Source organism: Polyergus mexicanus, unplaced genomic scaffold, assembly GCF_030449975.1.
Source record: "Polyergus mexicanus isolate NDT 795.1 unplaced genomic scaffold, iyPolMexi1.0 SCAF_6, whole genome shotgun sequence".
Lineage (NCBI taxonomy): Eukaryota > Metazoa > Arthropoda > Insecta > Hymenoptera > Formicidae > Polyergus > Polyergus mexicanus.
This window is the reverse complement of record NW_027223326.1, coordinates 1,337,424-1,363,399: the sequence shown is the minus strand read 5'-3', so window position 1 is coordinate 1,363,399 and position 25,976 is coordinate 1,337,424. Positions and strand designations below refer to the sequence as shown.

Sequence of the window (25,976 nt, the reverse complement as noted above, 5' to 3'; positions counted from 1 at the left end):
ATCTGACGATCGCGATGATTTTTTCATTTTTGAGCAAAAAACGGTGTAAAATGAATCTGAACAAGAAGAATTGCAACGATTTTTAAAATCAAATAATTGTAATATAGAAATGTTAAACGACTATCCAAAACTTAAAAAACTTTTTATTAAATATAATACAGCTCTACCAAGCAGTGCATCCGTAGAAAGAATGTTTAGCATCGGTGGCTCTGTATTAACACCACAAAGAGGGCATTTAAATGATGATACTATGGAGCAACAAATTTTATTAAAAATTAATAAAGAATTTCGATAAAATTTAATCATTTATTTTGTAATAAACCTTGAATGAAATCTTGCTTACAATTTTTTAAAAGTTTTTCTTATGCAAAATAATTTATTAGTTTGTATTGTAAAAAAGTAACGGAAATTGTAACGACTCGTTACTTTTTAGTAACTGTAACGGTAACGAGTTACTTTTTAAAATTAGTAACGAGTAACGGTAACGAGTTACTTTTTAGAAAAAATAACGGTAACGGTAACGAGTTACTTTTATAAAGTAACTTTCCCAACCCTGAATATTATTATTCTTTATATTTGAATATATATAAAAGATGTGATTAAATGTGTGAAAAGTAAAAAAGATTTTAATAATTTAAATAAAAAAGAAAAACTTGCGAGAGAAGAGCCTAAAGATTCTCCTTTAATCTTTAATTATGAACTTACAAAAGACCGTATTATCATCGCTAAGTAAAGATCGTATATGTAATACGATCTTTCGTGTCTCAAATATATAGATCGACATCTAAACTTTTCTCGTTATGATAATATTATCGACTCTATCAACTAAGTCGCCATGTAAGTCTAATCTCAGATAATCAAAATGACCCGGAGGCGAAACTAGCGTCCTGTCGCAGATTATTGAACGAGAGAGAGAGAGTATTTGCGCGAGAATTCGGCGAAGCACGTCGTTCTAACGCACGTTGGATCGATTCCTGCCAATGAGAAATCGAGATGAGATCTCGACAAAGTCGTTGATTGAACTCTAGTGCGAGATACTACATTTGATAATTATAAGATCACACAGTCCCAGCATGATATCTAAATTAATTACATATTAATTAAATTAATTACATATATATATATATATATATATATTGTAAAAGAAGAAGAAATTTATCTATCTAAATCTGAAACGATCTTCGTACGTTTCATTGCACGTTATCCTTATCTAAATAATCTTAGATGCATTGAGATGATCTTGCGGAAGATAAAAGCTACAAAGATAAGTGATAAGACGGCCTGTTATTCGATAGAAAAGAACGAAACTTTTAACGTTCGCTTTATGCTCTTTCCTCCTTTGACGTTTCGTAATCTCGATTCTCTACAATCGTTGGCTTTTCCGAAGAAAGCGGAAAGGAGATTCGAAACCGCGAGCAAAATCGTTCGACGTGTGCGTCAAATGTGGCCGGGCAAAATATTCCACGACGTCAATAATCGTCATATGTGCGGAACTATTTCAATAAATAAGAATTATATACGCGGAAGAGCGCGCGGTCTATAAAATTGCGCGCTGCTAACGCGAAACCGCAGGCGTATTAATGAATTTATGACAACCGTTATTTTCAATGACGTCCCTCCCTCCCTCCCTCCCTCCCTCACTCCTTCCTTCTCTCATAATTTTTAACACACGGTCAGTCAGAGAAAGAGCGATATATCGAAAAATAATAAAGAGGAATGATTTCCACCGCGTAAAATATCGCTCAGAGATATATCGAGAGCGAATAAAATTTCAATATTAATTATCTATGTGAATTAATATCCAAATATACAATATAATATATTATATCACGTTTCTCTACGTTGTAATTAGCCTAGCGCCGAGGCTCGAATGCATCGAGCGTGCTTATCGCGGCTCGTTCTCGACGCTTGTAAATATTTGTTTGCCGGAAACGCGAATATACGCGGGGGAAGAGGCGAAGAGAGGGTGCAAAGGGATACGACGACGACGACGACGACGATGGCGGCTACACCCTCAATTGCTCGACTGAAATTGATGGCGTCAGCTCGCTTCCCTTGGAGCGTTTTGTTTGCCCCACATACGCCGCACGTGCGCGTTTATATATGCGCGTTTACATGTGTGGATTGCATGTGCACGCGTGTGTGTTTCTGTGTGTATGTATATATATATATATGTTATAACGGCGCCAAAGAGGGCGGCGGGCGATGGTGACGTCATCGGGTAGCCAAAAACCACGGCAAACGCAGTTCCTTAATGCTATCTGTCATAAGATTGCGCGAACTTTCATCTCGATTAATTTATCCTTTATTTCAATCGTGGTAACATTGTAATATTTATTTCGAAGCAATATTATTTCTAAGAGAGATGTATAATTCGAAATTGTAAAATGTATAATAAATATCAATTTATTTATACATTTTTATATTTATATCAAATATCAATTGTATAAAAATATAATTATTTTCAAGAATTCTTTTTATCATATTGTCATATTGATGTCATTAAATAATCTAATTTTTAACGCATTTTTTGCGATATTTTTCTCATTTGAAAGTTTATTACGTTTCTTAATATCTTCCATTGTGTTCCTACGTTAAAAATGTACGTACTACATATTTCATTTCAAGTTGTCAACTTTGCCGATGAATGATTCATACGAAGAATCGGCCTGTCGGCGATCGAATTATCGTAGACCGTACGTAGAATTAAACAATTCGGTCTCGTCGCCGATAAGAAGCTCTTGGCGAGAGTCTCGGCGAAAGAGAAGCACGGTCGAGCGATTTTGGAGACAGTAAAATGTCACGTACGACACGGGGAGCACGAGTGAACGAGTCACGATATTTTTCGATGACTTTCATCGAAGCGGCTTCCATAACGGATGTTCTTTGTTAACGGATGTCTGCCTTGTCTGTCTACCTAACCGGGGATGACTAATGAACGGGACTCGTCGTTAATTGAGATACACGACGACGGGAACAGCTGCGCGGCTAGGAGAGAGGCGACCGTCGTTTTTATAGACTGGCATCACGGTTGCAAGGATAATCGTCAGGAGCACTTAAAAGGCCCTTCTTCGAGCCAACTTTTGCCATTCGCCAGAATTATCCGGATGTAATGTACCGGTGCGCGGATAATTAGCCCATCTAATTGAAATGTAATTGCTCTTGCAATTTTTCCTCCAACAATACGCCGAGAAACGTAATGAAAATGTATTATACGAGCATAAAAAAAGTACAGCAAATTGCCCAGGTAAAATAAAGAAATATTTTCTCTACAAATTCTATAATCGACCCCTATCAAGCTAGCCCCCCCACCTTGCAAAAATAAAAAAACAAATAGCCTACAATTATGAGCTATTTATGAGCTTTCATATCCCGCAAATTAAAAATTTTGAGCTCGATGCACTACACAGGAATTTAATATTTATGGTGAGGGGGCTGAGTCGATATCGACTCAGCCCCCCCCCCACCACTTAAAAATAAAAATATTCAATCAATCTTTGCGGCAGAATTAGGAGCTATTTATGAGCTTTTAAGCTAATATAGTTTTAATTTTTCAGCTCATCCCCTTAACCCATAAAATCACCCTACGTCTTCCCGGCACAGGAGAGAACTATACTCAAAATCAAAGAAATTAATTATTTTCCGACTAAATATTGTTTATCGATTTATGAGCTCGTAAAATATACAAATTTCGATTATTGAGCTACAACCCTTTTACAATAAAACCCCAATCACATAAAAATCCAAATCACATGCAATAATAATATAATAGATAAAATTTCTAAACAAAATTGGATAGTAAGAATTGTTATTAATTCATTAACTTTATATCCTTTTAAATAGATGTAAGAAAATTATTAAATGTTGTCTTGTAATACAATTTAAATATCTGAGATCTAAGATTAAGATTATCTGCAATAATCTTTTATATTTCACATATCGGTATTAATTTGATTCATAAAAAAAGAATTTATAAAAAGAATATGTACTAAGATTCATCAAAATATAAACTAAACATTTGCACAATTGATCTAATTTTTTTTTTTTTTTTTTTTATTATTTATATGCAAGATATGAAAAAATTATTGAGTTGCATACTTTGGTCTATCAAAAAATTAATTCAGACATAATATATAAATTTATTATTTTGTAATTATAATGTATAATTTTATCATATAGAAATATAATAGTATTTCTTGCAAAAAAAAGTTACAATACAATAATCAAAATGCATGTACCGGAAAAATGTGGGGTGGTTTTATTGTAAAGGGGCTGTAGCTGAATAATCGAAATTCGCGTATTTTACGAGCTCGTAAATTGATAAACAATATTTAATTGGGAAATAATTAATTTCCTTCATTTTAAGTATAGTTATCTCTTGTGTCGGGGAGATGTGGGGTAGTTTTATTGTAAAAGGGTTGTAGCTCAATAATCGAAATTCGCGTATTTTACGAGCTCATAAATCGATAAACAATATTTAGTCGGAAAATAATTAATTTCTTTGATTTTGAGTATAGTTCTCTCCTGTGCCGAAAAGACGTAGGGTGATTTTATGGGTTAAGGGGATGAGCTGAAAAATTAAAACTATATTAGCTTAAAAGCTCATAAATAGCTCCTAATTCTGCCGCAAAGATTGATTGAATATTTTTATTTTTAAGTGGTGGGGGGGCTGAGTCGATATCGACTCAGCCCCCCCACCATAAATATTAAATTCCTGTGTAGTGCAACGAGCTCAAAATTTTTAATTTGCGGGATATGAAAGTTTATAAATAGCTCATAATTGTACGCTATTTGTTTTTTTATTTTTGCAAGGTGGGGGGGCTAGCTCGATAGGGGGTCTATAATCGTTGTCGGTGTTACTCTTCAAGTTTAAATGTATCGTGTGCGGTAAGACATACGCTTCCGCGATTTCCACCAAGATTGATAACCTCTGCTGTTACGTTAATCCAATATCATCTGTCTATTATTGTAAATTTTTACAAACTCGCGCGATTCATCGAGCGATCGCTCAATGTGGTCTGACATGAGTACAGTCTCTGAATTTACAATGTGGCACGATCGGAGAGAGCGTTGGCACGATCATATCGATGGGTAGGGTTGCTCGCGGCCGACGACGTTCGCCACATGTGTTACTAATTACGGCATGCCGACCGGTCTTGTCGGGAGGAATCAACGGTGGGCTTCGTGCGCGATGCCAGTCACGCCTGTGCACGCATCGCGATCTTACGCACGATTGGTTCACGATCGAGGAAGAGAGCTGAAGCGGCGAAAACGCGGCGAGAATTCTGCGAGAATGAGCGCGAAATCGCGAGGAAATATTAGGAACGTTCGAGCGAAACGTAGACTGAGATTCTTATGGAGAAACCATCTTCAATCTACGTTTCAGTTGAACGTGCCATATAAATTATTAGAAACGCGAATTTCCCGACATTTATGGAAATTTAAAGAACTTGAAAAAAAATTTTCTTTCTTTCATTTCAAGAGCGCGTGTTTAAAAAATTTCAAAAACGAAAGTGTTGCGTATTTAATTTTTATGAATATAAATTTCGGAGAACGACACTATAATATAAAAATTTATTATGTAAATACATACGTTCATATTTATTCAATTTTATAAGCTATTAATTAATTTATTTATGCATTGGAGAAAATCTTTAAAAGATCCTATATATTTATAATTAATAATTTATATATATATATATTGTATGTTTTTTAATCATTGTTATATTTTGAATTTTAATTAATACATAAAAGTCAAATATAGAATTTTAAAAAATCTTTCTATTCCATAAAAATTTAATCAATTGTTTTATTTATGATCGTATTTATTTGGAAAATCTTGTTTCTTCGTCAAACACACCTATCAAAATATAAGAAAATAAATAACGTTTCACAGTCAGCGCAGCTTTCAAATAACTCGAGCCCGAACACACGAGGTCACAAGCAGATAATAGAATTCGGGAGACATAAATCCCACGCGTCACGGAGATTTAATTAAATACTGCGGTAATTACACGATCGATCGGCGCCGGCAGCATCTCTCCCGAGATGCGACCAACGCATCGTTGCATCCGCGCGCGATAAATTATCGCTCGCAACGTGTGTGTCAACCGTGGGGCGTTCTTTTCCCTCGCTTAAGAAGCAAGAATCGAGAAGGAAATATACGCACATATATCCTTGATTGGCGTCTAGACACGCGCGAATCCGATAACCGCGTGGGCGTTAACGGCGCGACTTTTTCCCTTTTTCCACGAAGTCGGGTCCCTTCGATCATGATTGGATATCATCGACGACCGAGACAGTGATATAGCTACCACACGCACGCACGCACGCACGCAACGTACGCACGTCGTGACACATACTCGCGGTCTTGCGTTTAAGTGCGTCGGCCGACGCTTCCTGCAGTTAACGACCTCGATCGCGTATAAATGCCCGGCTTAATAGTTTCGAAGTAAGGTCCCCGGCGTTTGATAAAGTACGTACGTACTCTCGAGCGACGAGACCGACGTTGTTTAAGGTCGAGAACGAAAAATACGCTTCGGAGTAGTAATATGTCAATATCACGAAATTGGAGCAGTCGATATCTAAGCACGGAAGTAGAAATGTCATATGTCATTGCGATTTTTTTTTTTTTTTTTTTTTTTTTTTTTAGTTTCTGATGCCGCTGACGAAAAGCAAATATCAATGTCAATAAACCTATGCTTCAGATTGGTAATATATTAATATAATATATCATATATGTTTTTTTTATATAAACATGTATGAGGATTCATATATTATGTATAAATTATTGGCTACATATGTGTGTTTAAAAATATTGATTTACAAATGAAAAAGAAACATTCAAGACACGTATATATGCGCATATTTTTTTTCCTGCCTTAACCGATATTATTATTCAGAAGCATGAAGATAGAGCAAATATTTGAATAACCCTCTCCTTCATTTTCTCAAGCATATACTACTTGGTTATTCTTTCTAGTACGAAAGTATCGATTTCACGTTCTGTTTGAAAAGAAGAAAACAGGTAATAAGATATACTAAGCATGTAAGAATCATATCGTTAACATAACGAATATGTATTATGAATATATTTAGATATATTACTATTATGCAAAATTTCAAAAAAGTTAAAAATTAATTTACGAACCCACAACTGCTTGGCGTTATAAAATAAATATAAGAAAAAAATAACCAACAAATATATATGTAAAGTAAACATGCTAATTGATTAGAATCTCTTATTTTACTTCGCGAGAAAATCTGTATTAAGTGCACTTGGAGAAAAAAAATTGAATTCTTTACTAAATTTTCCCCAATGATTTATGATCTTCTAATCATAAATTTTTTAATCGTATTAAAAAATTTATTCAGAATACAAGAGTCACCGAGTATGTTGATTTTATTCGTAGAGCTTTGACGATTATTGCTTTAATTGTACGCTAAATTTAATATCGATTTATGATAATGGAATATCTAAAAAACTGTAAACTTATAATCGCCCAACTATACACAATATCACGATAGAGGGTTCGCTCTTTAATAACTTGAAAGCAAAAGTGAAGGGTGTCAACCCCTGCCGCGCAACGAGAACGTCTTTAACGTGATTAATAGTGACCTCCGACAAAGTTATCGATTAACCCCTCGATATCACGTCTTAGAAATCACTTGTGTAAACTTAACCAACTCGCTCCAACTCCATCTCAAAAGGTTAAGCTGAATTGCCAATAATAATCCATTAACATCAATAGTCAATTATACTTTAATTTCTCTCAACTGTGTATATAATAATTGACTGGTTTGATATTAATATATTCTCGTTTTATTATGTAAAAAAAGATTTATTACTCTTGCTATAATTAGAACATATTCAGCTAAACGATAAATTTATAAATAATACAATTTGAAAAGGAATAATTACATCTCTTTATGCCAATCGTAATTTTAATTATAATTTTGTAATGACATGGCATTCTGCAAATTTCAAAAAATATAACTTTGCGTTTATTGTATCGCGTATTTAATTGTACGCGTTAATAAACTGCCCCATCCAAAACTAATTATCCAAAAAAATTGTATTTCACGCAAAATTCTATTTATACAAACGCCTCTAGCGCTAAATCAGCAGAGTTTACGACTTAAACTAAGGGCCAAGAAACCGTTTATATTGCGTATTAAAAGCTGCTTGTGTATTATATTCAATGCTAAATAGAAAGTGAAGGTTTAACTCTTAGAAAGTTGATTTAACGGCGCATGATATCACAATCATACGCCACGCGTAATAAGCTGCTTGAGGCTAGAAACGTGTCGTAGCCGCGTTTAGGGTGAAATGTTCACCGAGAATGCCCAAGTCGTGTTATGATACGTACGCTTAAAGTGACTAAGAGGATAACATCGTTTGCGATCACGTATATCTGTCAAACAGACTTTCAACAAACGACATGTCGTTTGGCGCGATCGGAAGCTCTCTCTCTCTCTCTCTCTCTCTCGCTCTCTCCCGAGATCCAACGCTGCTGTCAACCCCTCCCGACCTAATGGCTTCAATTGGAATCATATACATTACGTCTCGCAAAAGCGAGCTTTCCAAGTGACTCAAAAAAATCCGAGACGTTTCCCTCCTTATTCCCCTTTCTTGATCGTTAAACGAGTTTCTCTCTAAACGACCATGAAAAATATATACGATAAAAGAGTGTTAAATAAAAAAAAAAATCAATCTATCGCCTTATAAATTTTTAAAAATCTCCATACATTCATATCTCTGTCATAATAATTGAATAAACCATGATCTTTCTCTTTTTCCTTTTCACGTTTTCATTCATGTAAAATATAATAAAAGTCTGTACGAAGAAACATATCGCGTGTTTTTCTTTTTTAATATTTTTCATGTTTCGTAGAAGATTCCTCGAGAACGAGGGTGGGATTCTCACACAGGGGTGGCGGACACTCGGAACTCGAGCGACGGGAAAAAGGGAGAGATGGGCGCAGGCGCCCGCCGCGACGCTCCAAGTACGCGTGCAGCACGCGCGGCGCGTGTAGTCGATAAGCCGAAGCGACTTTCGGGATCGACCGTGCGGCTCTTATTGTTAGTCATCCACCCCGTGTCTGCGCGACATACCGAGGTATGTATTAGACGAGCGATATAGCACGAATGGAGCGAGACACGCGCGATAGTAACCCGCGACGTACGCACGCACGCACGCAAAAAGTCACGCGAGAGACGAATCGCTGTTAATTTGAGACACGTTCTAAAGCGTAAACCGCCACGATAAGACGGAATCATAAGTTTTAGGCGTAGGAGGAAAATTTAAATTCTCCCAATTTTTAATTGCCATCATTTTACTCAAGATAAATATACGATTAAAGATATATAATTGTCTAAAATTAACAGAATGTAAGAAGAAGGTTATGAAATGATAAAATTATTATTAACAAATTCTTAATCTCTATAATCCCGATTATGATAATTAATTAAAAACGAGACAAGGGAGCGATATATCTTGTAATCGAGTTACCTTCGAGAAATTAAACGTTCATTTTAAAGATTGGAATTATATTCGATTATATATTATATAATTGCTATAACAATTTTAAGACACACTACGATTATTTAATATTAAAGCAATGCATTGCCTTTTAATTACAAACAAGTTGAGCGAGATCTCCGTACACGAAACATTCAACATGCGTACAAAGAAAATTGTCTGTAAACCCAGCCCGCTTGCGATCATGGCGGTTCTCTGAAGCAAATTTGCAGATTGCGTGCGCATCCCGTAAACTTTCCGCAAATTATGCCCGACGGTTAATTCTTCGTGTTCCATCTATTGTATATCCATATACACAATCCAAACAAGTTCGCGAGAGAACTAACGGATGCGGATGCATCTCGCGATGTTGCGACGTTTCTGAACATCATAGATACATCGCGAACGAACCGAGAAATGCTCGGCAAACTCATTAAATCGCTGTCAAAAGCGAAATATCGCTCTTCTTGTTTATGCGTTTTTCGAATGCTGCGAGAAAAATTGGATTTAAATAAAAAAGCTCAGCTTGGAAAAATGTGTTGAGAAGAGAATTTTTCATTTTATTACTTAAGATTTCATAGAAAAAAGAAAGAAAAAGAGATGATAAAAAAATTTTTTTTTTTTTTTTTTTTTTTTTTGTTTATACGTTCAAGATACGTAATATAATTATAATAAAAGGAGATAAGAAAATTACGCATACACCCAACATAATATTTATTAAATGCAAAGATGTGTAAATATATCGAGCAAGTTATGAAATATCGCAACGAGAGAAACATTGAATATAATAATTTCTCACTCGATTATTTATAGAGGAACCTTATCGCGGAATATGGGAAAAACAAAATGGCAATGCAGAGCGCAGATAATTATAGAACAAATGCGTCGTTTAAAAATTGAAATAAATATCTAGTACTCGCGTGTAATGCAAATTTTAATGCAAATTTCATATTCAATTTTGGTCTCTCTCGAAATAAATCGCTCGACCGTTCGAGGAACAAAAGCGAATCCCTTTGTTTGCGTCGCTCTTTGTAAGTTGCATTTCTCACTGGCGCCATTTGCCCCGAATGCGAATCCGCAAAGATTCCGCCGCGAGAATTTCACAATAGCCGGAGACAAATGTAAAGCTCGTTCCAACCATATCGATAGTATCGACTCGCTTGGGGAAAAAAACTCGATCGGAGAGAGAAAGAGAGAGAGAATGTGCGGAGCGTACACCGACAGAGATGCGTTTCATTTTGCCGCCCCGCCGAAGAATGCAAACGAATGCAGAAAGCGAACATAGAAATAACACGACTTTGTCGGGCGAGTCGAATAGAAACACACTCTATCCCATTTTTCATTTTCCCTATTCGTAGCAGCGAGAGGATCGGAATGACGCGATATTCCCAATACGACTTCGCGTCCGTTTCCTTCTCGACCCGATTGCGCCAATTATTGCGAGATTGGACCTTTCGAAATAATTAATTTCGCGATATCGATCGATAGGAAAATTCACTCTAGTATGCATGTTAGTTATACGGACTGCATTCAAGAATTACCGTCACATTCACAGCATCACATATCAATTAAAATCGGCGTAATATCAAAAATGTAATAGATTAACTTGATAAATTATATTAAACAATATCGTTTTTTTTTTTTTCCCCGAAATGTACGTGATATACGTGATTACTACAAAATTAATTTTAAAATATTAATTATTAGCTCTCTTTTATCTTATTTCTTTTATTATTATTTAAATCATTTCCTTTGCTTTTCTCTCCGCAAAGCTAAGATTTATTTGTTTAATTAACTTACCTATGTTTAAAATAAATTCTTTAAAATTATATACATGTATAACATTCTTTAGAAAGATATTTTTGTTTCGATTTTTTTCAATGCTTTTTATATTTGAAAAAAGATCCGTTAGTATATATTAATATTATCTCACGATGTAAACTAAATGAAATGTATTGAAGCGAATTTCGCTAGGAATCTAAGCATTTCTTTTCTTATTTAGTTCATACAAAACCAATTTGATCGCAAAAAAATCGTCGGAATGTAAATATTATGTTAATCTCTTGCAGAATCTAGGGAAAAAAAAAAAAAACACACTTTTACCACGGCGGCCATTACGCGGAATTTTGACGGAATATTCCATGTGAAATATTCCGACTAGTTACATGGAGAGAAACGAAGGTATAACGTGTGTCGCGCGCGCTATGTTCGCCGGAAATAAACCGCACGGATCACGTGTATCCGACGATGGTTGGAATGTATTTTCCGTAACTTCCTCGCGTTCCGAAACTTTTATGGAAAATTGCATTACGATAGAGAACATTTTTTATAAATATTATATTTTGCTTTATCTTTTATTCCTGACCACGATATTAATTACTATACCTTAGAAAAGTATCAAAGTCTACGTAAATAAAATATAAATATATATTAAAGGCAAGATAATTCCATTAAATATATATATGTTTGATTCTCTCTTATCAAATTATGTTTTTAATTTTCGTGTTAAATAAAATCTTCTTATAATAATTTAATAAAGATTAATTTAAATAAAAAAAAATATATATATCTTTTTCTAACAATATAAATATAATTAAATAAAATATACGTTAATTAATAGTGAAATTACTATGTTAATAAAGTATAAAGATAAATACGCACTTTTTCTCGCAATTTCTAAAACTGTTATTAATATTATAATGTAATCGTCTACTATTACAGAGTTATTATACATTATTATATTTTGCTTCAACCGATATAATCGGGAGATTATACATGATTTTGATTATCATGATTATCATGATTTCGACAACATTGCCCTCGTAATTTATTGTTAAGCTTATTATAACACTCACTATCTATTGTTAATACGATATGGTCTCATTTCTCGAAGTGAATTAAATTATGCATCTGCCATCGTGACTATATAATGAACATATAGTAATGTAATAAAAACTAATAAACTGATCAAGTATTTTCAACTATAACCAGAAGTGTAGGTTATTAAAAAAAAACATACATACATACGTGTGTGGGTGTGTTTCATTTTATAGAGATTCTTTTTATATAAGTAAAATAACAATTAAATTAAAATTAAAACGCGTTATAATTATGTTTGAAAGGAAAGGTTGAGAGATACTTTACGTACGTAAATTACACATTAAGAGACAGTTTAAAATAAAATCAAAAAATACAATTATATATATATATATATGTCTTTTTCGCGAAAAAGCGCACAGTGCATTAAGAGCCTAAGGCGTCACACAGTGTAATTAATTCCGGCTCTCTTTGCCGATCTACGTTAACTCGCGACATACGACAGTTGGAGATCCGAGCTTTGAATAAAGAATCTCCTCTTGGTATTACATTTTTCTTTGTCAGCCGCTCGATAGAATTGAAAATTCAAGTGTTTCATTTGCTGGTGAAATAAAATTTGACAATTCACGCGAATAATTATTCCTTGGACGCAAATGTGTAAGCCATTACGTACATCGACGAGACGCCAATCGGATTGACGATTCTGCGGTAAAAAATAAACGAAACCAAATGGAAAGAATTATTTTTTATGCGCAGAAAGAGAAAATATATCTGTTATACGTAGCGGGAGCTAAGCTCGTTCTCCCCTGGCGGTCATTAGTACAATAAAGCTGCGATGCGTGAAACCACACGGAAAAAGTTAATGCCGCAAAACGCAGTACCATTAATTCCAAAGCGACCAACTTTGCGATAGAGTATCCTACTTCCGCATTGCCAATGTATCCTTCCTCCTGCTCGCTCAATCCTTCGTTTCGCGAAATATAATTATATTCGATTAAAACTATCCTCTATTAAACAAAGTTATTAAAGAATAATTAAAATGTACAAAGTACAATCCTTGTCTGATCCTATTAAAAAAAAAAAAAAAAAAAAACCACCCAGTTATTACTTTCTATGTTAGAAACATAAAAAGAACATAATTTTTTCTTATTTACATATTGTTTGTAATTTTTTCATAAATTATCGTAATATCTTATTTTTATGATTATCGTATATATGAGAATTTTATATGACAAATTGAAAATTAAAATTGTGTTGCCTCCAATTACTTTTAAATATGAATAAATAGAAATATTACACATTCGCGTTACATATTCGCGTGCAATTTTTATTCATATAAATTTTATAACGTAAGTATAATCAAAATTTTATTCACGCAAAGATATATTCGTGAGCCACTTCAACGGGCGATTCTTGTAATGTATTAAAATTAAAGTAATGGAACGCTACAGTGCGACGAAAAGTATAGTACTGTCTCTGGTAGAACCGCAAATCCCACAGGGGGAATCCCGGACGCTATCGCGGGGGTATCCCATATACACTCATGCATGCAATGCTATAACGTCGCAGTCGGCTTTACGAGCTTCTGCTTGATATTAAGTGCCTTATGAATACGAGCACACTACAAAGCACCGTCCGCGTGCGTGTAGCTTTACGAATTAATATGATCGATGCCCGCAGATAAGCGAGGTTAAAGGGGATATGACCGTCTTCTTCTGCTAAAGACTAAAAACACTCGGAATAATCTACCCTTGACGCCTAAAATAAAGGAGCGCACGAGAGAAATAGATGCAGCTCGTTTACATATTTATCGATATCTTTAATTTCAATGAGATAAATCTAGATAATTTTTTTTCATTCGTTATAAAAACAGAAATTATATAAAATATTATCATTTCGCATATGTATATATAAATTCTTTATATACGTGTGTTTAGAGTTATATTTAATGCGAAAAAAGGCTAATTTCAATATTTTATCTTTTATAAATAATTCATAATTAAAAAATAAAATATATATCTTTCATAAAGATCTATAAATTCATTCTACGTAAACGATGCTTTAAAATATTGCAGCTTGCATTCTCTCTCTCTCTCTCTCTCCCACAAACACATGGATTTTATTTTAATAAAAATTTTAATCAAAAGAAAGGGATTTTTAAGGAGAACCAATCTTAATAGCGCCAAAATATCTGATACCGATTGAGATAACTACAAAAATAATGATATCTTATAAAACCTTCCTAAAATGAAAATTAATTATCATTTCGTGGAAAAGTTTATATTACGATAAGCATATGATCCGTATTAATTAAAGTAACAATAACTATTTTCATATGTACAATGTGTAACGAATATGGTTGTAGTCACGAAAATATTCGATTCACCTCGATACCGAACAAACTTGATGTCGACATAGCTATTGACTATCCCGATACTGCTATTCTCTAAAATCGCTTGTCTATTCGATATCGCGTGATTGAATATCTCTAATATCCTATACAGGGCACGATTTCGGCGCACCAAATTTGAGGCGCGCAATATCGTCGAAACTCGCCGTTACATCTGAATCCCCGTGGATTCCTCCAATATCCGCGGTTCCCATTATTCTTCGCCGTTGAAACACGGACTAAAATTGCTCCCCGAATGACTGTTCTGCAGGAAAAGCTAATCCAGCATCGCGAAATGGTCGTAAAATGTAACCCAGTGCAAATGTATATGCGCAAAATAATCCATTACAATCCGCAAAAAGCCATGTAAAGTAAAACAATTGAAGCTTTTGAATAAACTTCTAAGAATTCGAAAACACATTAAAAGTTTAAAAAAAAAACACACACACACACACACACGTAATATATTCTCTTCAAACATGTACACATATTTAGGATGTTAAATAAAATGTAATAGAATAATTAAGTTCGCAGACATTATTTTAATTAAAGTAATATGTATATACTCGCTAAATTCTATAAAATATTATTCTGTAGTTTGAAATGTTTATGTTGCGTTATAAAAAAAATATAATTCAATAAATCTTATAAATCTCTGCTAAATGTATATATCATATTAATATATAAATATGACTTTTTCAGATATGAATTTATGATAACGTTAATGAAATTAATATACGTTGACGAAGAAGCCTTTTGACAAAATATCACGTGACATTTCGTGAGTAGTAATCGCTTAATTACTCGCACAAATTTCGTTTAAATTATTCCAGAACAAGTCCATTATAATCGCCGCACGTATGACACAACTATAATTGACTTGGGAATAGAATAGCTCGGTGTTCACGATTGTGAAATATCCAGCAGTGCAGAATGAAACTTTGTTACTCAATATAGCGTGATGCTTCATCGATAATATTACCAAATAAAAAATCGCTTTCGACAGCAAAATAAATACGAGTAATAAAATTAAAAATACAAAAAAGATAAGAAAAATATATATTATATTTCTTATTATTTGATAATAAAAATATAACGTATAATATTTATTTAACTTATTTTAAAATCATTATCTTTTCATAAATTAATCAAAAAAAGATACTTCTCAAAAATAATATAATAAAAATATTTTTTTGCAATTAAAAAAAAAAACACGAGAAATGCAAATCGATAAAAAATTTATTTATACTATCTTTATTCTTTAAATTTTTCGATATTTCTCTAAATGCCGAATGGCTTATCTAATTTTTCGCGAATAATAATTAATCAATTACTACTCGCGTAAAGACGGTTAAACTGAATATTTCATCGGGTGACATAGTTGCCAAAAAGATGTTTCAGCTCCCGCTTTGCGAGGGAGTTTCAATCAATAATAACTGGATAATATCACTCACCACTTTGTCGTCCGCGTAGATGATCGATGATCTCGGTGCTCCGTTGACGAGCACAGCAAGAAGGGCAGCGATGAGGACGTGACGCATCATCTTCGCAATAGAGCGCATCTGTCCAGCTTTACACCGAGATGAAGATGCAATACCACTCGCAATAAAACACTCGCGAGATATCGTTCCGATGTTTTTCACGATCGGGAGTTCTACGCGAAATCTTAAACTCGATAACGATTAAAAGAAACGAAGGCACTGTCGCTGTCAAAGTTGAATACACCGACGAGATCATACACCGCGAGTAATAATGACACACTTCGACTCCCTTTGGAATATTCAAGTAGCGGAGATGAAGATTCCACCAATTTGGAATCTCTTCGAAATAATCAAAGTGCACGCGAAGTAGAACAGATCGAGATTCCACCGGCTGGTCTCTCGAGTCTCTTCAGGATCTTCTAACCACGAAACACGACGCGGTGGGAATGAAGATTCCACCCGGATGAGTGATTCGGAGAATCCGTTCAGGACGATCAAAGCATGGAATAGCCAAAACAGGAATTCCACTGAATAATTCCTTCAATTGTTAGATAATCTCCTCGAGTTATTCGCAAAATGCCAAGTATTCAAAATATAAATATCCGCGTCGACCTCCTCACGATTCTCTCAAAAGATACAAAATAAAAAAAAAGAAAAGAGCCATCGAATAATCTTTCTATTTAGTATTCGCGAGTAAAAAGATGGTCACTATAATCGGTGTTTCTCGATCGAGATTAGCGTCTACCGCATTCCGCTAATGAATGAATGAATCGATGATCGCTCTCTGTGACACATTCACGTGGTCGGACGTTGTCTACGTCGTCTACGTCTCCAGAGGCAAACTGAGATTTTTCTCCTTCACCGATCGTTTCTCCCACCGATGAGTGTGTGCTCCTCCTGCTTCCCTTTTTTTCCCACTTCTTCTTCGTTCCTCTTCTTCGTTCGCCTCGATCGACCGCAACGACGGTGATTAACTGATGCTCCGTGTCGTTGCTCGCTTACTTGCTCCGCGCTTCTTCCTTTCCCTTTTCCTTTTCGCGAATCGGCCGACTTTCGTCAACTCACTTATCCTGCGCCGCCCGCGGCGATGATGACGACGGCGATGATTACCGGCTTCTTCGTACTTTCCTCCGGATTCGGGCTTTCCAGCGGCTGGCACGTCCATCCGCCGACCTGTATCATGTGATATTCATCCGTTAAAAAAAAAGCCACATACACATCGAAGCTTATCATGTTATTGTGTAAGAATCAATATGATATATAAGAGATTTATTTTTTAATTCTTTTACCAAATATTCGTAAAATATTCATATCCTAATACCAGTTTGAAATTTTATACGGAGAAATGTCGTCTGTTTTTAATTCAATTAAACCGTATTTTACAGATAAGACTTTATGAAAGCTGTGCAAACGTTAGTTTCTATGTTTTAGTTCATCACGTTAAACCACGCTTGGTGATCATATTTGAAATTAAAGTTTTACTACATCCGCAATTAAAATCTGGTTTAATTAAAAAATAAGCCGATGGTAAAATCATAAAATATGCGCAACATCAAATACTTATAGATTCATTATCATTATTGTGGAATAAGGGAGGGTGGGAGAGAAGAAAAATATTGATTTAATATCGCAGTCGAAAGACCACAAATCGAGATTTATCCTCGACAGAAACTGTCTGAGTGGAGGGGACAAAAAGTATGCAAACTTCATCAGGCCCTTTAGTTCCAAGTACGGTTTCAGAAGAACCATTCGACGACTCGCGCGAAAACAGTGCTCTTTTGTATTCGGCACGATAAACGACTGCTGCCGGGCTTAATGGCTCCGAAGAGCCCGGATTTCTCGTCACCTTTGAGAAATATGGGAGGCAGTAGGATGTGAAGGAGAAGGAGCTAAGTTGAATTTCAACCGTAGTCGAGAGGAAATCGTTCGGAGAAAGAATGTCATGAATTTTCATGGATCACCGTACGTAGGATGCATGTGATATAATATATACGAAAAGTAATCGATGAGTAAAGTACAAACTAGCACGTTCGAAGTGTTTCAAAAAGCTTGTTTAAATCGCAAATAAAAAAAATATATTTTTCTTAAATTAACAATAAAAGAAATATAAGTACGATACATCACAAATATCTCTTAACTTAAAAATATGTTACATCTATAAAAAATTCAATCAATCACACACACATATTAAATCTATAGAATAATTTTATAATCCAAAAACGAAACAGGCACACAGTATGTAATATGTATCGGTAAAAGGTGAAGAAGAAAGAAATTTCCTTCCACTCTATTATTGAAGAAACACGCACGCACGTGTTTTCGAAATTGACGTAGAACTTCAGAACCCTCATACCATATTCAAAGATAAACCGAACAAGTCCTCGAGAGAATATTAAACAGACGGTCGGAAGTAGATAATAGAATTCAGGAAAACATAATTAAATCTTGCCTCACGCCGGATAAAGTCGCGCGTCTCATGAGAATTTCATTTTCGATTCATTTTTTCTTACTGGTTTTTAAGGCTTAAAGCAGAAATAAAAATATTAGCGATTAAATCGGAGATAAAAATTTTAGCGAGTCTCATTAATTCTTCACTTATATTTCCTAGTTATTTTCTAATTAAAAAAATATAATAGTAATTGTAATAGTAAAATCAATATACGTGAAAATATATATATATAAGATATTATGTATTTAGTATTAAATTTCTAGAAATATTTTTAAAAAACATTGCATTGTATAATATTACAATTTTTATCGACTCCTCAAACTTTATATATACAATTTCTTCTAATTTAATAATAATAATATATTGTATATAATTTTTGAATTTAATATACAAAATGTAATATATAAATGTATAGTACTTTTTTTATATTAAATTATTTTAAATATATTAGTAATGCTTTATGTTTCTTATTCGTATAATGAATCATGTAATAAATAGATCGTTAACATATTGAACCGCAATTTTATAAAAGATGTGAAAATGAGAGAAGGCCACTGCCGATCGATCGATCGAAAAAGATCGGAATCGAAGCGGAACGATTGTCATCATCCGATGGCTGGAAAAATGACGGGAACGGGGACATGAGATAATGGGAAGACGACCGGAAACCGGAAAGAGATCAACATGCGGGGCCGAAAGAACGAGAGGATCGTTATCGCCGGGGAACGTGCCAACGCGAACAGGCTGACCTCGTTTCGTCGTCTCCGTGTCTCGATAATCACCGGCATTCTTTGCCGCATGGTTGGTTGCCTGTCCGCCTGCGACATACTCGGCGTTTTCATCTCGTGTCCTTAACGACGATTTTTTCCCGTCCTCGCGAATCAATTTCTCGACAGAACAAACGAACTCTAACCGAATTTCAATTCACGATATTAATCACGATCACGGAGAAAATCCCTCTGTCAAATGAACATTTTCGAGAGACTAGATATATCTCCCGATCGTTTTTTTTCTTCTCTATTTTTAAAAACAGCACGAAGATAAAATTCGAAAATTTCTATTCCTTCCGTTAAGAAGAAATTGATTCAAACTTGACCAAAAATTTTATAGATAAAAAATGCAAAAAATTGAGAAACTAGCTTTTAAAAATGTAATATTTCTGACGACAATTTCAGTTGAGTGAAATTTTGCAAAGGCACTATATGAAAAAAGTGCAGGTAAAGCAATCTCACTATCAGGGCATTGACGCGCGAATCTTTCTTTCTTTCTTTCTTTCCGCAGTAAACACAACAGATAAAAGACCGCGCGGATTCAAGGAGAAAGAATCGGTCGAAGACCCTAAAGAGATAGCAATACTTTTGTTTGAGTAGCCATTCAATCGCCTTTAAATCTATATTCGCGCTTTAATATTGTGATGTCACGCAAAATCCCACAAATCCTCATGAGACAATGTTGAAAAAGCTTCGACTTTACAGGAAAAGAAAGACTTATATCGTTTAAAAATACTTTAAGTAGCGAAAAAATTATATTTACATAAAATATTGTATAAAATAAATCAAACAAAAATTTAATATGTAGAATTAAAAATAATATATTTATATACATTTATATACAAATTAATGCAAACGGATTATTTTTCTCTAATATTTTTAATAATTTAAATTAAAAATAATAATTATGACATCTATACAATTTAATGACATTTTATCATAAAATTTGGCTACTATCCTCTGTAAAATAATAAAAAACATAACTATTTTCAAGAAACGCGATTATTGATAAGACGCGATTTAAGGAAATTAAGGTTCATTGCAAAGAAACAATTCCAGAGGAAATAACGATATTTACCATAAAATAGTTCCCCATATCGTTTTCTGCGTAAAAGATAATGGTCAATTATTTAACTACGTGCAACCGCAACGCAAGAGTGAACGCGATAAAAAAACAGCATGGCCACGGGGCGAAACGCAATGCAAAGTGCTACAAAAACGCGTAATATAAATAAAGAAAAAAGAAAGTATTTAAAAAATGTTATAATTCCCTCTATCAAGCTTCAAATCATATATATTTTTATATTATAACTATATTAATCTTCTTATGGTAAGGCATATAAAAATCGATAAACAAAACTGAAAAGTAGCGATAATATAAGTAGCAAGTATCGGAATCAACCTGGCTAGCACTGAAGATTTTCCGCAGCGCGCACTAATATAAATAATTCACCCGTTATGCTAATCGCGTCTGAATCGATCTATACGATCGATGATTCGTTCGTAGGCGCCATAACGAAGATACCGTTACAACATAATTTCACTAATTGTAAGTGGAAAAAAAAAAAATTTTATTCAAACTGCGCTTAGGAAAAATTTCTCAAACAATTTTTCGCGACATACATCACGCATTAAAATTAATTATTCGATTATCGATATAATTTAAATTCGCGATTTGGCGATTAAATGTTATTTATTACTTGGTTCGATAAAACCGATTTCGCTAAATAATAATTTGACAATACAATTCCCAATTGTTCCGTGCAAATTTTTAATTAATCACGATATATATTTGAAATAACGTTTAAAATCGAAATTCTATTAAAGCGAAGGGTAATTGTGCAAATATAAAAATTAATCTCGTTAAACGAAATTTTACAATTTATTTGTAAAATTTAACTCGACAAGTTTACGCTTTTAATCTACTAATAATTATCGATTCTTTTACATACACACAGATACATACGTATATCTTTTATTATTTCTAGCACCAATGTAATTTATTATGAAAAAAATTAATAGATAAATTTACAAAAATAGATTTACATACATACTTACTAATAGATTTACGTACACACTTTGCTTTTTTCCTCCCCGCCCCCCCCCCCCATTATTTTCAATCTGCGAAACAAATTTCCGTTTACTGTATTCGCGGAGTTTCTAAACAATATTCCGCATTCAGAAAATATGTTATTAAATTTTTTTTAGTATTAATAAATGCTAAATTCTTTTTACGAACAAACTATTTTCGCTTTGTGAAAGTTAAACTCGATTTTTGTTTAACGATTTGAAAACATATAACACGGCAAAATATACAACATATCCATTCGTCCATTCCGAAAAAAGATTGATCTCAAATTTGAATACCATATGCTCCCATTCACACACACACATCAATGTCGGGCACAAAAAATTCAGCACATTTCTTCCTTCTCATTCCCCACCCTACCCATCTCTGTCATATATTTATATAGCCACGCATATATGTATGCACATGTACACAAGCATACGATTTATTTATTTCTCATAATTGTTATTTGTAATCCCGATACAAAGGCAACGTTCATTTCCATCAAAGATTATCCATTTTTTTTTTTTTTTTTTTTTTTTTTTTTTTTTTTTTTTTAATGGAAGGTTTATTTACTTATAAAATTCAAAAATTTTGTTTATCAATGCTCTATAAAATTATTGTTTTAATTACGAATATTATATTATTGTTATTGTTCTCGTGATATTTTTAAATATTTTACGATCATGTAAACACGTTAAAAAAATTGATTTAACTTACACTATCCTAAAAAATTAATTTTTCGAATTAACAAACTATATACAATGCTAAAGAATCGAGCCTCTTTGCCGTTGAATTTAATCATCATACTGATCCCTGTAGATCGCTACCAGAATGACCATCCTGACACTCTGCACATTCGACAACGTTGCAATTGCATCGGAGAAACCGTTTCGGACAAAGACGTACAATGCTGCAGACGGTGCGATTCGCGCTATCATCTCCGCGATGACGACGTCATTTCCTGTTCTCGGCGGCGGGGTCAATCGCGTTAATCCCAGAAGGGATCGCAAATACACACTTGCGAACCCTTTTCGACGAAAAGGAGAAAGAGAGAGAGAGAGAGAGAGAGCGACACCCACGTGCGAACAGTGCGCCGCGTGCCGCGCGACTGACGCCCGACTCCTTCGAGGGCCCACTCTGTGGTCCTTCCCTCCACTGCCCTCCCACTCCCAGTATCTATCCTCGTCTCGCTACCAGTCGACTCAAACGAGAAAAAGAGAAAGAGAGAGAGAGAGAGAGAGAAAAGAAAATGAAAGAAGGAGAGAAGGAGAAAGAGTCTTTTTCTTCCAAAGAAGATGAATTCAAAAATCCATTTCTCTTTTCTCTTTATTTTTATATTGCTTTATAAAAGTTGCTGGACCAAACATAGAAATGTGACCTTCAATCCTCGATCATCGCAAGTAATAAACTCATTTTGCGCGAATTATATTGCTTTCTGTTCCGAAGCATTGGATAATTGTGGATATTTGTTTTACATTTATATCAATAATTTGTTTAACATATTATTATTTGAAATATAAAAAAAAACTAAAATAAAGATTATTAAAGAAGATTGATAACAATTTTTATAATTGTTCGCTTCATTTATATTATAATACATTATTTCCAATATATATACAATATTAAATATAATAATTCAATCGTTATTTATTTATCTGTATGTATTCTGACATTGTTATTATCAATTTATATTTATTGTATTGTTATTATTAAACGTATATATTATTATATTACATTTTATTATCATATTTACTGTTGCGTGATAATTAGACCAAAGGGAATTTTATTTATATACGTTTATTAAACACTGTAAAGATTTTTAAAGTTTAAATTTTATTGTATTAACAGTTTGTTGAATTAATTTATTATATTAATCACCTCTGTTTATCATTCGAATTTTTAGAGTATATTATATATATATACATTATGTGATAACGATTTTGAATAAGAATATTTTGATTATATGAACAATAAAACGAATATTTGGTAAATATAATAAAGACATGAAATTTTAAAAACGACATTTCTATCTAGGGCTCTCTCAAAAATATATCTGATCATCTCGAAAGGCCAAAGTTATGCAGCTAATTTGAATGCACGAAGTCCCAAACTCATCTACTTGCCTTTAATTTAAGTTCAGTTAAGCTGAGAAGAGCGACGTTTGTTCCAATGTTGAGGCATAGATAGCGAACAGATTAAAGTTATAAAGATTGAAAAATTACAGGCATGACAAATGAATTCAAGTGTATCTGAAAATTCCGATATTATCTAGAAATTTTTAATATCGATAATCAAATAGCCGGGAAAAACAACGCTAAATTTATCGAGGAAATTATAGCGAATCTACGACGAAGAAAAGATTTTCTAAATAGAAGAAAATATTTGATATACCATAAGTTGAAAGTATTCAAGTAATAGCGAAAATAATGTTAATTTAACATAAACGTTAATATTAATTATACAATCTTTTCTTTCTGCAGGCTTCCTAGCCTGCATTTTTATTTTCGAATCACATTGTAATTTCGATAATAATTCATTCATTTTTGAAATACAAGAGATAGTAAATTTTCACGGATGTTTCTTTTTCAAAACCAGATTATTAACAATACTATTATATAATATTATATATAGGTTATAAAAAGAACTTTAAAACCCCCCGGGCATACTGACGTCCCTCGTCTTCCCTGTCTTTCGCACACCCACTCGGAGGGCCCGTCCTCGCGCGTTGGCGAACCGGGTAACGGGTGACACACACGTACCGCCCGGAATCGCATGGTGCACTCGAAAATGGTAAGAGCTATTTGTTAAATTGACAAGATAAACGATGTTCTCTCCCGTAACACGCGAGAATCGATTCTACTAAAACGGACGATCGTGAAAATGCAAATAGAGAATTACGTGTCCTCCTTGTGAGACCGAGCGATTATTCGTCGTGTCGCTTGATGAGGCTGAACAAAGGGCCTCACAGCGTGATGTCGTCCAAAGAATTCATAAGGTCCGTGTAAAAAAAGATAGGTTTGATATGGATAAAAATGCAGATGCAACTCAAACCGCAGGCTCTCTCTTTCTCTCTTTCTTTCTATCGAGTCTATCTTTTCGTTCCATTATTGAGTTCGTGCCTTTCAAATGCGGCTCGTATCTTCCTAAACTTCCTATTTATATTCTTTCTTTTACGATAGCCTGAATATATATCGATCTTATTTTATAAATGTAAAAAGCATAAAAAAATAGAATCGTTATATTAGAATCAATGTTGAAGTTATCGATAGGCAAATTTTTCGTTTATCGATTTTTTTTTCCCCCCCCCCCACATTTTACTATCCACTCATTTTTTCCATCTTATAATCTTTAAATTTTTATTCCTTATATAATCATGCCATTTATATTTTTCATTACAATCTGACCTAATTTCAAGTTTTAATCGAGCAATTTTTATAGTAAAAAATTTTATGTCCTTTCATAACGAGATAGCCTTTTCAACGAAGATAAAAAGTCAATAACTCGAAAGACACACTAAAACACGAGAGAGACATCTCGAAGAAAGCCAAGAGTAAAAGAATCTCTTGCGCACACAATTGTAGTGGTCGAGTGCAACAAAAGTAATTGCGATGTAAATAAATGGAAATGCGCGAGAGCCCACGCAGCACGTGTATACGCGAAGAGGTTAAATTTAATACTGTACGTCACGACATTTACGTAATCCTATCATATATATGCATGTAATCCATATATATATATATATGTATGCGCGCGCGCGTGTGTGTGTCCGCATGTGTGTAGATCTTTCAAGGGATTCGTGGACTTCGTGGCGAATTCAATGACGAACGAGCACCGAATGCACCTGACCCCCATTAACGATACTCGGGGGCATCTTATCCTACCTCTCTTCCTCTTCCCCTTCTCGATCGATACAATAGTTGAGTAACTACAAGACCAAGTTATTAACTTATCATGACGTATTAATTAAAGCATGCAATCGGTAGAAGTAATCTACGCCTTTTATATTGTAGAAAATATACGATATAATTATTTGAAATATTAAAAAATTCTCTCAAGAGGGAAAAAGAGTTTTTAATATATTTTTCATATTGTTATCAAATATTAAACACTTTTACCAGTGCAATCGTGTAATGTAATTAATTAATTGAACAAATTACGGCTAAATTTATTAATTAATTCATCAAAAGCTATAATAAATTAATAAAATCAGAGTAATCGCCATAATATTTGAATCTGATAATAACAAATGACATTAGATTAAATTTCCTTAATAGAGATGAGAATAGGATTCTAAAATTCACGAAACTTGTATCGAGCCTGGGGGAAAAGATCCTGGGGAAACCAACCGGGATCGACTGTTCGAAAAGGCCAGTTACGTGAAGTTTCAGTCGCTTGATAACCGCCCGGTGATATCGACCGATTAATTCATATGTATACAAAGCGCGTCGAGCCCGGAACGCTTTAAAAAAAAAAAAAAA

The 25,976-nt window shown here is 33.9% G+C and overlaps 2 protein-coding genes across 3 annotated transcripts in view; one reads left to right on the top strand and one right to left on the bottom strand.

Moving 5' to 3' along the window:
- Mmp2 (Matrix metalloproteinase 2) overlaps window positions 1–25,976 on the bottom strand; it is a 184,466-nt gene that overhangs the window by 155,164 nt on the left and 3,326 nt on the right. Inside the window, exons 1-2 of one of the 2 annotated variants that reach the window (XM_070297810.1) lie at window positions 22,405–22,557; window positions 16,182–17,381 (exon numbers count right to left, since the gene is read on the bottom strand). In XM_070297810.1, coding sequence (XP_070153911.1) covers window positions 16,182–16,289 — 108 coding nt within the window. In that variant the 5' untranslated portion in view covers window positions 16,290–17,381; window positions 22,405–22,557. Of the gene's footprint in view, window positions 1–16,181; window positions 17,382–22,404; window positions 22,558–25,976 lie in introns of those variants that run through there. The other variant, XM_070297809.1, reaches the window with a different exon arrangement.
- LOC138934256 (beta-glucuronidase) overlaps window positions 9,050–25,976 on the top strand; it is a 36,012-nt gene continuing 19,085 nt past the window's right edge. The window contains exon 1 of the mRNA XM_070297808.1: window positions 9,050–9,119. The gene's annotated coding sequence lies outside the window, so the exon portion shown is untranslated. The remainder of the gene's footprint in view (window positions 9,120–25,976) is intronic.